Source organism: Amblyomma mixtum, chromosome 7, assembly GCF_055824585.1.
Source record: "Amblyomma mixtum isolate Tamu chromosome 7, ASM5582458v1, whole genome shotgun sequence".
In the NCBI taxonomy this organism is placed as follows: Eukaryota; Metazoa; Arthropoda; class Arachnida; order Ixodida; family Ixodidae; genus Amblyomma; species Amblyomma mixtum.
Genome location: NC_143018.1, coordinates 87,681,826 through 87,699,659, shown reverse-complemented (window position 1 = coordinate 87,699,659; position 17,834 = coordinate 87,681,826). Strand labels below are relative to the sequence as shown.

The following is a 17,834-nucleotide window of genomic DNA, read 5'->3' as shown; positions in this document are numbered from 1 at the left end:
AGAGGTAGATGGCGAAAGGAGAATAGGTTTATTTACATTTTACATTGGGGGTTAGAAGTGAGACGATTCTGCCGCATCCGTTGTCGAGTTTTATATCCTTCTTGTTCCCTAAAGTCCCTAGGTTGAGGACGCCCTTGCCGGAGTGGGAGGGGCCTAGAGCTTTCACCTGTGCGCACACACACGACACTGCACTCATGGTCACGCCCTCTTCACATGTGGAGTCTGAGGGAAAGAAGGTTGTCGTCGAGGTAGCGTTGACGGCGGTAGGTGATGGCCTCCGGCCAGCCGAAGGTTTCTGCGGGTCACCGACATCTGTTGATCATCAAATGCCACCCGCCGCTCGAGGCCAGACGCGAGGTCACGAAAACGCCGAAAGTGGTTCCTCGTGCTTGGGTCGGAGATGAGGCCCGCCAGCTTGTCGCGGTGCTTGGGCACGCCAAAGAGCAACCGGAGACGAGGCCCTTTGTTCCCTGGCACGGTCACGGCAAATGGGGAAGATAACGTTCGTCTCCCCGAGGCGGCGGCGGCGTTCTACACGTGCAGGCACTTTGTGAAGGGGGTCTGGTTTTGTTCCTGCACTCCAACCGGGCAAACTCCGTAATTGAAGTCAGCTGGCACCTGGGTCCTCTCGGTGCTTGTGGTCCATGGCGGCAGGCCCGAAAGCATTCACCCTCAAGTCGCTAGCAGCCATACACAGTAGAAACAGGCGTGCTGGCGGCCACCCGGCGAGACTTGTTGTCGTCGTTCCTAATAGCACTTTGGGGGTGAAAGGAACGCCTCGCGACTTCCGAGGGGAAGGGACACTCGCCACTCCGGTCGGAAAATTTGTTTTGTGTGTTTTTATGGGGTTCAGAGCCCCAAAACGACTCAGGCTATGAGGGACGGAGTAGTACAGAGTTCCGGATAATGTCGACCACCTGGGTCTCTTTACCATGCACTGACATCGCACAGTACATGGGCGCTGTTGGGATTTGAGGCCCAGCCAGAGGTGACAGGCGAGCCAGGCGAGCCAGGCAGGCGCCATCGGGCTGCCTTGACCAAAGGCGCTGGCTTCCGGAGAAGATGCAAGGAACGCTGGTGTGGGGGCGCCTCTGGAGACTGCGTCGCCGTGAACAAAAGCAACTGCTAATCCCCTTTGCCGAAGATTCTGAAAGCGGCGCTTCTACCGAACTGCGCTCTCCCGTGGATCGGAGGAGACAGCGAGCGGCGGCGGCGCCAACTCATCGCCTGCTTGCCCTTGAGCAGCCCGACAAAGCGGGGGTGGACACGGCTGATTTGTCCCTCCCTCCTGAAGAATTCATCGGTGGCCGGATTGTGCACTGTCTGCCTCCGTGTGGCTATCTCTCTAGAGATCAAAGAAACAGGCACCCATCTCAAGACGCCTCGAAACACATGCTCGCCGGTGCCGCTGTATGTCTGCAACGACGCGTCCCCGGACGCGGCACTTCGCAGATGTGACCCAAAGCTGGAAGCGGGGCCGCTTTTACTCTTTTTGCTGAGCGCACCGCCGCCCCTGGTGTGCGGCCATCACTCACGGTTAGAGTGAGTGATTTTCCAGGGGGGTGCAGCCGCCCCCCCTTGCCCCCCCCTCCGGACGCCCATGTGCACTAACAGTCTTGCTCCTTTCCGCTGAAAGAAAAGGGATGAAGGTGGGGAAAATTAAACCTTACGTCGTACTTCTGTGGCATCCTATATCTGTATGTTTTCCTCTTTTTTAATGCGCTAGTATTTGAGCCCCCATGTCGTAAAAAAAAAATTTGCCGCGCTTGAATTCATTTCACGACCGAGGAGGAGAGCGTGGCGAGAGGAAGCGGTGACGTCACGCTGCTCACGCGCAGCGCGTCAGCAGTTGTTGCTTGGCGGCGGATCACACTGCTTCGACGTCCTTTCGTCTGATGTGACGTCATCATCCACTTTTTCTTTTTTTTTTGAGCAATTTCTACTACTATTGTAGGTCTTTTGGTGATCTTAAGAACTAATTACGCAAAATTACACATTTTTCAGTCTAATTTGACACAAATCCGGTGTTTCCCCGCCCATTGTGTGGTAATTTTCACTATGCTGTGACGACTTTCGGTGAATGTGACCCGTCGCTATATCGACGTCCGTGCTACATCGACGCATTTGTTTGTTTTATTTGTTTTTTAGGTATAATTGGCTATAATTAATTGTCCACTCTACAGTAATCAAACTTGGCGTCGGTGTTGCATTTTGTCCCCTCTATCTGACGCTACCATTCGTTTTCTCCTATCCTGATTAATTGCCACATTATTCGTGGAAAACAGGGTTACACCGGACTCGACCTTGGGCGCGAGTATGAGCCACTAAAGGCTTTCGCCATAAGGGAGTAATCACTCCCTTAGTACAAATCTACTCCACCTTGGGGGATTCCCCTAAACATTTGATCAAGGCTTTCGCCGTAAAACCTGTCCGTCCATCTGAAGCCTTGGTTGGTAGGTGGCAAAGTGAGGGAAGGGAAATCCCACTCTTCAATTTCAGGAAAGATAGTGGAATGAGAAATCGGGAGAGGGAAGAAAAGGGTAGGGTAGGGAGCGACTGATGTCGAGAGCGACACTGCGGTTGCCAGTCAGTGTCGAGGAGTGGAGAGAGGGGGCACGGCTCAGCGAATAACTACCACAACCAGAAGTGGACAGCTACTGGCATTCGCACATGGTTCCGATGATTTAAATAAGCAACACAAATTGCTTCTCAGTCAACTGTATTAAATGTCTCTGTCCCAGACTTTCGCTACACAAAGAGAACACAAACACATATTAGAGAACATTAAGAGAATACGCCTAATGCCGGCGAGTTTCTACCGCATCTGTTACATTTTCAGTCCACCTAAGTCTGCCATTTTTCACATTTACTGCACAGAAAACAACAACTCAGCAGTTTGAGCACATTCAAACATAACCGCCCGCTCCGAACATCACGCTAGCGACGCTCGCGCCACGTGAAGCACAGCGGGTATCAGCGGCGTTTTGACCGCTTTCTTTAAACTATGGCGCTTCTAACTATAGAATCGTTTTCATAGCGTACGCCACAGGGCTCTCGTCTGCACGTCGAGCGTTCAAAGAAACGCTGCATATGTTCTTTTTCGATAAAGCCTGTAGACTTTTCCTATGTTACACTTGTAGTTCTTGTCGGGCAGTTTCATGTAGTTGTCTTGCGAAGGACAAACGGAGCGGCCGTTTTCGCCCTGCAGCACTTTAGAAAGAACGTTTGCTGTGCGAGTCTGAGGTGAGTAAACATTTCAGCGTTCCGACTACCGCTGCTTTGCGCAGTTGGTAGTATTGACACGTTATGCGTGGCTTGTTTCATCGTTTTCATTAACGTAGCACTGCACAGCCATAAACAGCAAACTGACTACCGTCGAGTTCAGCTATACAGGCACTGCGCATGCTTTGCCCTCGTTTGCATAAGTTATTCGTTTTGTTTCTTGAGAGTGCAGATAACATACGTCGCGCTGTAGTGAAGTTATAGTACGTATCTGTTATATATCAGTGATAACTGGCGACAGATGTAATAACATTTGTCCAGCGGTGAAAAACTTTACACTACTGGGCGTTACCGTGAGGTCGGCGCTGACAGTTTACGGTTAGTAGTTTTGCTCAACCTCGAAACTAGGAGCGACTGCTATGTTGAGCGCCAGGTGGCGCGTGGTCTTTCAGCGTTGATTTGTCTGTCGATCTCGAGCCAATATTTTGTCTCGACGCGGTTCGGGACCTGCGGTTTGTTGTGTGTTGCTTTTGGGGCGTTCTGCGTTTCGTCAGACTGTTCTCATTGCGTTCATACTTGTGTTTCAAATGGGAAGATGTGTTTTTAAATGTATCTCAGTGAACGTCCTCCAACCGTGCGAAGTCACATGTTTAGAAATCTGCAAGTATACCGCCGATCTTCATTTTCGACTTCTATAATTTTCGGATTTCGAAAATTCGGAGAGAAAAAATTGCGATGTTATGTTCCGTATAGAAAAAGCGGATAAAAGTGAGGTCCTTCGCAAAACTGTCTCCCTGTTTTGTGTGTGTGAGTGTGTTTTCGGGACATTTGCCGAATTAAATGAATCAGTAACCGCTCTTTTATTTTTTACTCTTTTGAGGGGGGGGGGGGGGGGGGGGCGGTGTACAATACAGGCATACAACCTATGAGCTTTACAAGCCAAGTTGCATCAAGAAAGTGCTTAATGTTTTTCTTGTTTCCAATCTCTCTTGTTCGCCTTTGGGGGGTACGGTGGCCGCAACTGGCAAAGGACAGGGTTAGTTGGAGAGTCATGGGAGAGGCCTTTGCCGTGCAGTGGGCGTAGTCAGGCTGATGACGATGATGATGACAAGCCCTCTGCAGTAAAATGATCTGCAAACATATTTTGTTTTCGATGTTCGCAGGCTGCTGGGAAGATCCGAAGACGTCGCCTTAGATTAAAAGACGTCGTGAGCCTAACAAACCTACCCGCATATCGGCAGTTAACTCGCGCCTCACTACGGCTTCAGAGCTGAACGTGCCTTATCACGCTATCAGTTTCCTCGGTACGCATTTCGTTAAGGCGGGCGAGATTGACAGAGTATAGTCATACATTTCTGCAAAGTCAGTGTGCATAGCGGCTACCACTAGTCACAGGAAAGTCCAGCCTTAGCCGTACACCGTCGCTACAATGTCCGAGAACCCCGGTCACGATATGCCCGCCGAAGATGTCGATGTGAGCGACATCCTCAAGAAGGGGCTGAGGGCAAGCGATGAAGCTGATGCATTAGCAGGTCCGGCTGGAGACGTTGCAGCGGGAGCCATAAAATTAGAGTACAAAAATAACCTCTCAGAGAAAGAAGCCCACGTCCTTCGGCGCGTCCTGAGCACAGAGGGATCCCTGAAGAAGCTGAAACTCTTCGGAGTTCCGCTGAGTGTGTGCGAGATCGCCTTAGAAGACCACGATGATGGAGCTTCGTCTCTGGAGGAACTGGAATTATTCGCCATCGAGAGCAAGGGTAAAAACTTCAGCATAAAACTTACGGGCATCTTCGCCAACCTCCGAGTGTTGAATCTCTCGTGCAACGACATCGGTGACTCCTTCACCAAGAACATCGCAGATTTCTTGAAGAGCAACGACACTCTTCGAGAGCTCGGCCTATGGTCCAACGATATCGGCGACGAAGGCGCAACGGCACTTGCCGAAGCGCTGAAGGAGAACAGCACGCTTAAGAAGCTCGCATTGGCCCAGAACAACCTGACATCGCAGGCTATCCTTGCTTTTGCCGACACGCTGACCGTGAACTCCACCCTGGAGCTTGTGGAGCTGTTTGAAGTGGACATCGAGGAGGACGACGTCGCGGCCTTGTTTGAGACTGAACGGTACGCGGACACCTTCAAAAGGGTATACATCTTGTGGAGACAGGAGTACCTGACGGAGCTCACCAGACTACTGAGAGAAGACAGGCACTGCTCAGAGGTATCCATCGATGTCACAGACACAGTCTCCGAGGAGAATCTGCTGGAGTTCTTCGACGCCGTCGCTGCAAACACGACCGTGCGAACGCTGCACTTCTACCAGGGTGGATGCATGTTCGACGCGCTCAACGATGGTCTCGTGTCAGTCTTGGAGCGTACCACATCGCTTACCCACGTACAGAACCTCATGGACGTCGACCGGGACGAGACACTGATCCAGGTCCTGGACGCGCTCAGGGAGAACCGTTCTGTGACCACGTTCACCATGTACGCGGAGCAACTGACGCCCGCCATCGCGACGTCTCTGTCCGAACTTCTGGCCACCAACGATGTGCTGAACAGCGTGAGCGTCTGCGAACATTTCGAAATCAGCAGCGACGTGCTCGGTGTCGTCTTGGAAGGCCTGAGGAAGAACTATACGCTGACGAAGCTGATGGTGGCTTGGGATCCCGACGACAGCGTGGAAGGGGTGTCCGAAATGGCGGAGCTCTTGGAACGGAACGTTCGTCTCCTGGACAGGGCGGTGGAGTTTGTGAGGGCGGGAAATGCCGACGACGACATTGAGGGCGCTGAAGCACTGAAGAAGGTTCGCTCGAGTGCCGGCCTCGTTGACAAGCTTCAAAAGCTTACGGGGAAGAACAAAGAGGCTGTGCTGTTGGATATAGAGGGCGCATTAGCTCGGCTTCAGTGTTGAGGCGCTTAGGTGTTACGCTATCCTGTGTGCATTCCACGCAAAACACGATTTAGAGCGCAATCTTAGGCTGCTTGGATGGTTGTCGTGCGCTGTCGCTCTGGTATAAGCACCGCGGATGTAAATAAATTACTGCAGGGAAATTGTGCTCTCTGTCATGGCGCTGTGGAACATTGTTTTTGTTAATAAATTCGGTTATTTTGCTTGTCTGAGAATTCATTGTAAGCTTGGCTCACAACGCTTCCGACTACTTGCTTTTGTGGTGCGATGCGTGGCTTTGGCATGCCACCACGGCGCGAAATTCTCTTCAGCGTATACCGGAGCGTCGGTGGGCTAAGGGAGCGATGGACAGCGGGGATGACCTCCTATCGCAGCATGGAAATGTGAATTCTTGATAAACATGCTTAATTCTTGGGGACAGGGTTAACTGGAGAGGCATGGTTTATCGATCCACGCTTTATCGATCATTTTTTATGTTTGACTATCAAACAAGCTAGAGGAGTCTAAATTCTTGAGCTTATTTCGCCTCGTTGTCCTTTCGCTTCGTTGTGTTCTTGGTGGAAGGAAAAAATTGGCTGGGGCTTAGCTAAGGTTAAGCCTGGATATCTCGAAGCGAAAAGCTGTGGTGATGCTTATGGTTTAGCTTATGGTTATGCTTTATATAGCACGAGGTGCCCATAGCAGTCCAGTGAACAATTTGGCAGCGCCCAGGGAGCCCTTTTTGGAAAGGTCTATATACCACTCCTTTCAAATGCGCATGGCTGCAGCGAGCGAAAGATCGAACGGTGGCGAGGAGGAGGAGAAGTAGCCTGCACCGTGCGTGACGTCACTCGTGCTGCGACATACGCCGGCTCACGCGAAGCGCGGTGTAGACTAGCGTAGTGAAGCTTTTCGCTTCAAAAGTCCTTCCTCCACGGTTGTATTGTCCTGAATGCGGGCGAAGCTTCACTGCAGAGTTTTACCATCGACACCTAGCTTTAGCTCCTTATTTTCGACTTTAAAATTATGCGTTAGAAATTAGAATAAGTGGTTCTTCATGGTATTCGCCTCCGGCCGTTAAATAATGTATAATGTATTTTCCTCTTGATATTGCTTTGGTTTCGGTTTCATCAACCGAAGGATGGATGTGACGCGATGTGGGTGTTTAGGTCTCTTCCAGCTCTGGAAGCAGCCTGGCCTAAGCGTTGTAGTGAATTTAAACTACGTATTAGTGATGATTATATTGCAGGATTTTCGTTCTGTGCTGCACGTTACCTAGGCCTTTCAAACGCTTCGGAGCCGGCTTTTGGCTACTGAAACCAAAACCGACAGAGAATAAGAAAAAATAAAGTACTAGATTATTTAACTTTTGTAGGCGAATATCACGTGGCGAACTACGTATTCTAGTGTCTAACACAAAATAGTAAACATGAAAATAAATAAGATTTCCAATTATACAGCTATGGTGTTTTCTTGGCGACACTAGCGCTACGTTTGACATGGCGGCAACCTGAACTGTAAATTTTTCAACTACTGTTGTTTTCAGCACTAACTAGGCGCAAGTAAGCTGGCGGGTCTGTTGCGCGAACTTTGTTTACTTTCGGGTGCACTTTCTGTTTGCATCTTGTTGCAAAATTGTAAATGTTCTGAACTTCATGTCAGCGGCATGAATCGAAAAGAAAGGCGATTATCCTTCCGACGGTGCGGAAGAGGAGTCGTTAGTGCCGCGAAGGTTCATCAGTGAATGCTCGGAGCACGCATGTGCGGTAAGTGATGCTTCGACACACCGTTTGGCGCCTATTACTAATAGAAAACAACGTTTTACAAGCTAGAAATTGGCTCCCGATCAGTTCCTTTTCTTGTGATCGGCATCTCAGTGAGTGACAGCAATTCAGTTAGCCTTGCTCGGCTTGTTCTGTCCATCGCGTGCATTTGTTGCATCGCGTGCATTTGTTGACGCTGCAATTGCGAGGCGAGTTTCACTAACCTGGTTGTGGTAGGGTGGAAACGCACAGATTTAACGGCTGCACCGTGGGTAGCGTGAGGCCGTTCAGTGGAGGTTTATATTCCTGACGCGGGTAACTGCTGCCGAGTTGATAACAGCCGCGTTAACGCAGTAAGCTAAGCCGACTGTGCTGGTTTAAACACGCAACTGTTTAAAGTCAAAACGCGGAGTTAAAGTTTGGTGTCTGTGGTTTAACTGCAGTGAAGCACTAGTTAAATGGAAACCGTGGTTTTTACATAACCTGTCATGTCCATAATGAGGTGTGGAAGCGTAAAGGCGCAAGGACACAGCAGGAAAGTGCACGGGACGAGCGCTAACTTTCAACAGATTTACTGAAGCGTACAGTCCCTAACAGGAGCACTTGCGCATTCGCAAAGCCTTGTGATTCGTAGCTTTGCTGAAATTGAAACTTAGGGTATGAATGGTGGGAAGGGTTGAGACACTGAATAGGTAAGGGCAAAAAAATTATATCAGAAAACGCTGCTGTTTCTGGGTCAGGTGTACTGGAGGCGTGCTAATACATGCAGCCTTTGTCAAAAGTTTGGAGCCCAGGGGGTTTGCTTCTGAAGCACACTGTCCGGTTAGTAATGCATCTCCAGCGCTCCAAATTTCCTGAAGGTAAGATGATTTCTGGTCCTGCCTCCTCCAATGGGTAGGGCCGCCACGAATGCCTCAGGAGTCCTACTACAAGGCTTAGAAGCAAACCCCCTGGGCTCTAAACTTTTGACAAAGACTGTACATCAGTTGCTCTGAGCAATCCTTGCCGCTCCAGACAGCTCATGTTTGAGGCTTCCTCCATGCCAACTGTTTACCGAAGTTTTTGTCAGTAGAGGGTTGCAATTGCTGACCTTACAATGGGGTGAAGATTCGAGCCGTAGTCGTTATCTAGGGAATTGTCGTGTTCCCTTAACTAGCCATTTAGATAGCGACCCGTCTGACCAGTGTAGATATGACCACAGCTCAGAGGGATACTATCAGTCCACTTCTCCCATCCTTTCCACTTCTCTGCTATGTCCTCGTGTCTTTGCACTTTTGCACCTCATCGTGACCTACTAACAGGTAAAATATGCTGCCCTTCTGTCATGGCCGGAATCAAAAACTACATCCTATACTACACGGTAGAGAGAGGGTGCGGTAGATGGTCCTTGGCGATCACAAAATGAACAAGGGAGGGGAAAACCTCAGGTTGCTAGAGCCAACGTTTCGACAAGGGGACTTGTCTTCGTCTGGGCAAAGCGTTCATCATCGGCAGGGATTAAATAGGGCCTTCGCTCCGAGGAGGAAGGCCCCGGGGGTGGGGAAGGAAAGTGGTGTGAGAGGGGATGCGTGTCAGGAAGGGGAGGGAGGTGAATCATGATTCGTTAGGCTGCAGTAGTGGAACAACTTATATCCGGGGGGTGTGTAATGAACAAAAGGCTTTGAAGGGGCTGTCTGTTTGACCACGTGGTCAACACGTGCTCACCCTACTGCAGTAACCAGCCTTAATCCCATCCCTCTCAAAGCCGAAAGCACGTGGACGCCGGAAGCGCAGCAGAGTCCCGAATTAGACTTGTACATTAAATCTGTCTCGAAAGAAATTATAGACCAAACAAAGCAAGCTCGAAAACGCAGAAACGTTACCCCAACGGAACAGGCTACTCTGAACCACTTAGCTTCTAGAACCGATATAGTCATTAAACCTGCAGACAAAGGAGGTAGCATAGTTATCCTGCCCACCGAAAAATACAAAAAAGAAGCTTTTAGGCAACTTAACAACCCTTGTCATTATAAGAAATTAGATTCAGATCCCACTTCAGAGTTCTGCAAATTGATTCTGAACAAACTGGCAAACTTACTATCAAGAGAACTAATCACGCAGTCCGATTACCACTTCTTAAATCCGCTAAACAAACAGGCAGGACGCTTTTACCTACTTCCCAAAATCCATAAGGTTTCCGCAGAAGGCTTGTTTACCGCAGATATCCCCGGCAGACCTATCGTTTCAAACAATAACACGCCCACAGAGAGCTTATCAATTTTCCTGAACAACTATCTTGCAGATATTCCCACCCACCTCCCTTCCTTTGTCGAGGATACACCGCACTTTCTCCGCATAATAGAGTCTCTGAATGACGCTTCCATTATCCCAGCAGATAGCATACTTGTCACACTTGACGTCGCCGCTTTGTACACAAATATTCCCATTAATGAAGGTATCGACGCACTCTTAAAAATTCTAACTCAAAGTCCTCACCCGCACGAAACTGAAGTGTACCTCACGCTACTTGAATTGGATGTGCAGAATCCAGATGCAGTGACGTGTGAAAAGTGTGTGGTAGAACACCGACGGGAAGTCGAGCACTCTGAGCAAAAAATAGACGAGCAAGCCTGTTTTGGTGCAGACACTGCATGTACCGTTCCGCAAACGGCGATTACTGCTAACTCTATCACCCCACAAACAGCCGTCATTGGCGCTGCCTCTATAATCCCCAATGCAGCCATCAACACTGCCAGGGTCATCCCGCAAACATCCATAAACAATCTGTGCACCACGCCCGAAACACCCATCAACACATCTTCAGTCCTTGTGGAACATCTAGTTTGTCATCCTGAAGTAATAAAGCTTCCGCTCACGTGGAACTACCACAAGGTGGGCAGTGATGTTATGCAGCTGTAGATCTGCCGTGCTCCATGCTAGTGCAATTTCAGCTAATAGTTCTAACTTAGGTTCCTAACAGTTATGTGGTCACATAAATCTGACTAGGTGTGTGTGGTCACACTGCGTTTGGTTTATCATGCTGTGCGCCAAGCGTTGTTTCATAGCCTCTATAACCTTTAACAAACATCGGTGTTCAATATGTAACGTGGCAACGTGAGGTTGTCATTGATTGGAATCGATTCAAAAGTTACGCACACACAAAACCACACGTTGTTCTAGGAAAGAAAGATTGCTCTTATCCACCAGTGACAGAGTTACCTGTAATCAAAAATCAGTGACTGCAGGTGCTTCTTCGTGAACAAGTGAGCAATCAAACATTTAGTGCCTTGACTTCATTAAATGTCGTTTCTGGGTAGTCTAGCTTGCGTCGGGCTGCCAGTGTCATGAGGCCACGCCTTACCTCGGTTTATGCTGGGCTCTGAGGAAGGCCACAACTTATCGTAGTCATTTGAATGCTCTTCATTGACCGCTTCTACATATCGTTCAGCTCTACTAATACATTGCCTGACTTTGTGGACATATTTTTGTTTTCGTTTGCCTCACAGGTGAGGGCACCTAGTGGGAACCGTGTCGTCTACTGCACAGTGGGCGTCTCTAGCAACGGAACGACTCCCGTCATCACCAAGTTCATCAACGTCACGAAGTGCCTCAAGGGGAAGCCGATCGAGGTGTTCATCATGAACCGAAGCCTGGGGCATACGCTGGGAACCGCTGGGCAACCTACAACCATCGAAGGCTTCACGCGCTTGGTCGAGCTGGTGGACACAATTGCGATCTGCAGGGGTGGGCCGACCAGGCAGAAGTATCCGAACGTACTTCCAGAGCGCGCTCAGCTGGACTGCCTGGACGTCTGGAGGCATAATAAGTGCTCGCTGTACGGCACCGCCCAGTGCTCGCCTTGCGCGAGGCCGGAGGGCACGTTACGCAGTCACAGCGTGCAGCAGAAGAAGAGGAAAGAGTTCTCCAAACTTCGGATTGTCCTGCCGCCTGCGCAGAGGTCCAGGCTTGATGTGATCATGAAGCAGAGGAAGTACCTGTACAAGAGACTCTGTCGCCTTACAAAGCAAAAAGTGCAGCTGCCAAACAGCTAGGCACGCATGCGCACACTACATTTTTCTTTCCTTTTGTCCTTTTTAGTTTATCGTCGTGACCTGTCTTGTTGCGGCCTTGATTGATTCACTAAAAGAAGAACGGACTGTGGTGACATCCATCTGTACCTTGCAAATAAGGTGCTGGCGATCTTATCTGCAGCAAATTCATTTGCAGCAGTTTTCAGGTGTTAAGTTCCTTGAGGAAGGTAGTCTATCCTGTGCTTGCAGAGCGAGCCACGTCGGCTGATGTCAACTTCACGTAGACTAGATTTCCTCTAACCGTGTCCGATATCACACTGCAGAGTGCTTGCGGAGTAGTACGACAGCCTGGATTAACCAAACGAGGCGGCTCATCGCACAAGTTGCGTCGAGCCGACAGTGTGCCAATAGAACCCTTGGTGAGACCACAGTACCTGTTCCAGGAAGTGAATGTCAATATGATTGGGCTGCTAAAGCCAGCATCAAGTAGGGGCCATAAGTACGCGTTGTGCGTCATTGACTTGTGCACGCGTTGGCCCAAGGTTGTATGCTTGCGCTCACTCAGTGCAAAAGCCACCTGCGACGCCCTCCTGTCGATATTCAGTAGGACAGGCATCCCAGAAGTGATATCGTCGGAATGCGGCACCAAGTTCACCGCTGAGTTGATCAACTTGTTCCTGCTGAAACTGGGTTGCTCCCTAAGGTTTTCAACCCCGGACGACCCAGGAAATAATGGGGCCATAGAGCTCTGGAACAAAACTTTCAAGAATATGCTCTATGATGTGGTCCAATGGGAAGGTAGGGACTGGGACAAGTTCGTTCTGCTTTTGCTGTGGGCATACCTAGAAGTGCCCCATGACACGACGGGAGTAGCCCCTTTTGAAATGATGTATGGAAGGCAGCTAACCGGCTCTCTTAGCATATTGCAGAGTACGTGGATAGGAGAGAACTCCTCCCCAGCGGCGTTAGGGCTGTTCCCGGCGAAGTCAAATCAAATCAAATCAAATCAAATCATGTACATGCAGGAACTGAGAAGCCGTTTAGCCCAGGCAGTCGAGGTGGCAGGGGCAACCAGTGTCAAGCAGCAGAACGCGTACGCCACGCAATTTAACAAACGAGCGACGGACAAGGCTTTTGAGATAGGAGATGCTGTTTTGGTATTCGACGACCAACGGCCAGGAAAAATGTATCTGAAATGGAAGGGGCCAGGTAACATAGTGGAAAGGTACCGTCAGCACTCATATTTTGTTCTCATGCCTGATGGGGCTAAAAGGCTAGTGCATGCTAGCAAGTTGCGCTCATACAAGAGCTGGGTAATGACGGTGGGGATGATGTTCGAAGAGAACAGTGTGTTCAGTGAGATCGAATACGCACCCCGACCAGCGGCAGCACTATCACATGCACTACTGTCGAGAGATGCGCTCGCCCATTTGTCAAGCAGAGAGAGAGACCACATGCTAGACGTTTTCACGAGGCACAAAGAACTCTTTCGCAACCAACCAGGAGTGGCGCGAGTAAGGCAGCATAATATAGTATTTTAAGAGGGCTTCACCCCTAAGGGGCCGTTGCCATATCACGTAGCTGCAAGCCTGAGAGCGGAGGTAGGAAGGCAGGTCGAGGAACTTCTGGAGTGGCGATTAATCTTCCCCTGTGAGAATCCATGTGCACACCCTCTGGTCTGCGTACCTAAGAAGGATGGCACGGTTAGAATGTGCGTCGACTTCCGCAGATTAAATGCCGGAACCGTGACCGATGCTTACCCAATGACGCTGCAGCAGGAATTGATTATGAGAATGGGCGGGCTGCAATATATTACACTTTTGGACCTCTGGAGAGGGTACTGGCAGGTGCCGCTTGCACTGGCAGCCCAGCTGCTCACAGCTTTCACCTGCCATCGGGGCCAGTTCGTGTGGAGAGTGATGCCATTCGAGCTGAAAAACACTGCACAAACTTTCCAGTGAGTAATGAACGAGCTGTTGATCCCGCACTCCGAGTATTGCTGCGCGTATCTGGATGACATAGCAGTGTTCAGCGGGATGATCGACGAACATGTGAGGCATCTTGAGAGGGTGTTCGAGACGCTAGGGCAGGTGAAATTGAGGGTCAAACTAGAGAAGTGCCAAGTGGCATGCCCTTCTATCCGCTACTTGGGGCACATTGTCAGTTCGGGGCGGCACGCTATCGACCCAGAGGAACTGGCTGCAATAAAGGGATTGAAGCTGCCAACAACAAAAACGGGAGCTTCGTAGTGTACTGGGGTTGTGCGGGTACTACTGCAGCTAACTACCGAACTACGCTAAGCTGGCCAGGCTTCTCATGGAACTGACAGGGAAAAGGATTCCTAACAAGATTCCATGGCCAGGCCAAGCTGAAGCTGCATTTGAACAGCTCAAGGCTGCGCTCCGTGAGTCTGCAGTCCTAGCTACTCCCAACCCTTGAAGGCCATACTGGTTACATACGGACACATCTGCTTTTGCAGCAGGTGCCTGCCTCTCACAGAAACTAGATGATGGCTCGGAACACCCCATTGCATTTGCGAGCCACAAGTTCTCGCCAGCACAAACTCGATGGTCTGCAATCGAGAGGGAAGCGTTCGCAGTCATCTGGGGGCTCAAAAAATTTGATCACTGGCTTTTTGGCGCTGAGGTTACAGTCATTTCCGACCACAACCCTCTCGCATACCTAACGTTAAGCATGCCGCCAGGTGCAAAGCTGACGAGATGGGTGCTGGTGCTTCAGCGCTACTATGTAGTTGTCAAACACTGAAAGGGTAGTGAGCACACCAACGCTGACACCTTATCGCGGGTGAGCAACCATTGTTGGGATCGGGACAGCAGTGATCCGCGGACAGCAGAGCAGGGAGGGACTCCTCTGGTGTCTCCTTAAGGACAACACGCCAATTCTGTGCGCGTGTAGAGGATATTTTTTTGAGGCTTTGTTGTGTGCATGCGTGGCACTGACTCTAAGCACAGCCAATGGACTTGAACACCTGTGATGCGAGCACAGCATGCATGAACCCTTTTGACTTTTGCAGTGTGTGATTAGGCGTTTCAGGTGCCATATCTGCCAGCTGAGTGTTTGTCGTAAGGATATGCTGGCATTACATATGCGTATCCACACTGGTGCAAAACGGTTCTTGTGCAGCATTTGTTTTCGTAGTTTCACTCTAAAGCAAACCATGACGCGCCATATGAGCACTGTTCATCCTCTTAAAAAGCTGTAGCAAGGTTAGGTTAGCTGAAGTACAGCATTTCGAACAGAACTGTTTTGTGATTGGGCACTCGGCACTGCTAGCTTTCTGGTGTGCCAAAAGAATTGGGGTGTGCCAAAAGAATTAGGGTCCATATGTTGCACCCGTACTGAATGTATAGCCAGCACACCTGCTTGATTAAAAAAGATTCTTTGCACTTTTGCAGCATGTGCTCAATTCACATGTTCATTTCATCCTTGACCATCCACCCCTCTTTTTTCTATAACTGAAGACAACTGTTCGGAAAATCTTTAAGAAAGGTTTTGCTCTGGAAGGTTTTTGAGTGGAGGCATCTTTTCGCCGGACACATTAAAGATGACAGCAGTGAAAAAATTCTATTTGTTGGCAGTTGTCTTGGTGCAAGCTGTCCGTACTCATCACATCACCAGGATGATCTGGTTGCATATCACACTCTGCATTGCCCTGTGGTGTTGTGTGTGCCCTGTTTGCTGTACTGTGTTGTTATCCTTGATAACTTAGACAGACTTTCCGGTTTTGTCACTTCGAATTTTCCAAGGGTTAGCTTTGTCTTATGAAATTCATAATCATCATCATCAGCCTGACTACACCCACTGCAGGGCCTCTCCCATGTCTCTCCAATTAACCCTCTCCTTTGTCAGTTGCCGCCACTGTATCCCCGCAAACTTCTTAATCTCCTCCGCCCACCTAACTTTCTGCCGCCCCCTGCTACGCTTGCCTTCTCTTGGGATCCACTCCGTTACCCTTAAGGACCAGCGGTTATCTTGCCTTCGCATTACATGCCCTGCCCAAGCCCATTTCTTCCTCTTGATTTCAACTAAGATGTCATTAACCTGCGTTTGTTCCCTCACCCACTCCGCCCTCTTCCGATCTCTTAACGTTGCACCTGTCATTTTCCTTTCCATAGCTCGCTGCATTGTTCTTAACTTAAGCTGAACCCTCTTTGTTAGCCTCCACGTTTCTGCCCCATAGGTGAGTACCGGTAGGATACAGCTGTTGTATACTTTTCTCTAAATTCAGCCAAGAGTAATTGATCACGTTGAAAGTTGCATGAATTTTGCTGAAATAGCTGCAGGGACACTGGGTGTGGCAAAACAAGTTTGCTTTTTGAGTAGATGTTTCAAGAGTAACTTTTAATTGCAAGGTTAGTTCCTTTGAGCACATGGACGCTTTCCTCGTCACAAATAAATTCCTATTTTTTCCCACTTTTTGACAGATTCGTGCATGGAAGCACTGATTTTTCATTTCTGATTGCTCATGACGGCCTGGACTAATACAGTACTGTAGACTCCCTGTTAAGACAAACTAGGTGGGGACGAATTCTTGGATAAGGTGAACAATGCAAGACCATCTGGTTGGTTCCCCATAGGAATCGATATTAAAAAAAAGTCCACTTAAGATGAGCTGTTTCGCATGTGCTTTGGTCAATGTAAACTTTCGCAGCGACCACAAGCTCCAGCAATCCCTTGCGACAGCACGCCCAGGGCGTCTGTATGGCACTGCTGAGGAAAAAAAATATATATAGAATACTTCTACGCAAAAAACGTGCATCTGCACAAGATGCCTTACGCAGAACTTCACGCAATTGCACGGGGATGCTGTCTTGCGGGGGGACTTCATTTTAGGAAAGCCTTCTTCAAGATGCAGAAAAGGCAGGACAACTTTACCTCCTGCCTGCGCTCTATGCAGTGATGAGATCTCATGCTGCGTGTTGCTACTGGCGGCCTAAATGACGCATAAGCACGGAAAGCACTCGCTCGGCGTCACACCTAAAGGAGTGAAGACATCGAAATTTAGTTGTGTTTTCTCTCTTTAGAATGATGCACTACACATTAGAATACATAGAAAGTGAAGTGGATTGCGCCAACAAGTGGTAATAATTGAATTTTTTTCTCTTGCTGTTTCATTTTGGTATCGACAGCCAAACGACAGCTGTGGCATACAAGATGCGTTCTTGTCGTGTGAGGCATGCAAAAAACTCCAATATAGGTAACTGCCGCTTGTTAATTTTTTATCATTCTAGTCTCTCTTGAGCAGTGACCATACTGGAGTTTTTTGCATGCCTCACATGACATGAACGCATCTTGTACGTCACGGCTGTCGTTTGGCTGTTGATTGGCTCACGTGACCTGAATACGTCTTGCAGCATTAACGGGTTAATGCCCATGTATGCGGAATAGATCATTCTCTGCTTTACATTCATAGATCACTGGGAGTCCTCATACCACTCCTAGTGCAACCGTTAAGCGGTGCGCCACTGCAGCCCAGCGGTGGCAGGTGCTGCCATCGGTGGGGCTTGTGAGACCCAGGTTGTCATTTCCGAGCAACCTCTCCTGACCTAGTTCATCATCATCATCATCATTTTATTCCAACATCAACATTACAGGTGCTGAGGACCGTGAACAAAAAGCCTCTAGCTGGGCTTGACGGGGTTCACGGCCCCTAAAAATCATGGCATTGGCAACAAAACTAGAATACAAACAACGCATCAGACATGGGAGGATGTGGCACAAAATCAGGGCATAAGCAAAACAATTACAAGATTAGTAGAGTGTTTAATGAAGTATACAATGTACGGTGCAATGCAGAAAAAGGTAGAAAGTGCAATTATTGTGGCTATGATATATTTACAAAAAAAAAACAGTATTGTGGCTATGAAACAACTCGTTTGTGTAGAAGCGACGGGAGCATATTACGTAGCATCTGGTATCCATAGTTAGTGC

The 17,834-nt window shown here is 49.1% G+C and overlaps 2 protein-coding genes across 2 annotated transcripts; both read left to right on the top strand.

The window, feature by feature from the left end:
- Positions 1-3,013: 3,013 nt before the first annotated feature.
- LOC149336739 (uncharacterized) lies at positions 3,014-6,335 on the top strand. The gene is made up of 2 exons (XM_089553085.1): positions 3,014-3,243; positions 4,386-6,335. The coding sequence occupies exon 2, from the start codon at positions 4,652-4,654 to the stop codon at positions 6,131-6,133; it is 1,482 nt and encodes a 493-aa protein (XP_089409211.1). The 5' UTR covers positions 3,014-3,243; positions 4,386-4,651; the 3' UTR covers positions 6,134-6,335.
- A 1,533-nt stretch (positions 6,336-7,868) lies between these two features.
- On the top strand, positions 7,869-15,289 carry LOC149336738 (uncharacterized). Its single transcript, XM_089554227.1, has 3 exons — positions 7,869-7,875; positions 10,556-10,743; positions 11,358-15,289. The coding sequence occupies exons 1-3, from the start codon at positions 7,869-7,871 to the stop codon at positions 11,901-11,903; spliced, it is 741 nt and encodes a 246-aa protein (XP_089410353.1). The 3' UTR covers positions 11,904-15,289.
- Positions 15,290-17,834: the final 2,545 nt, after the last annotated feature.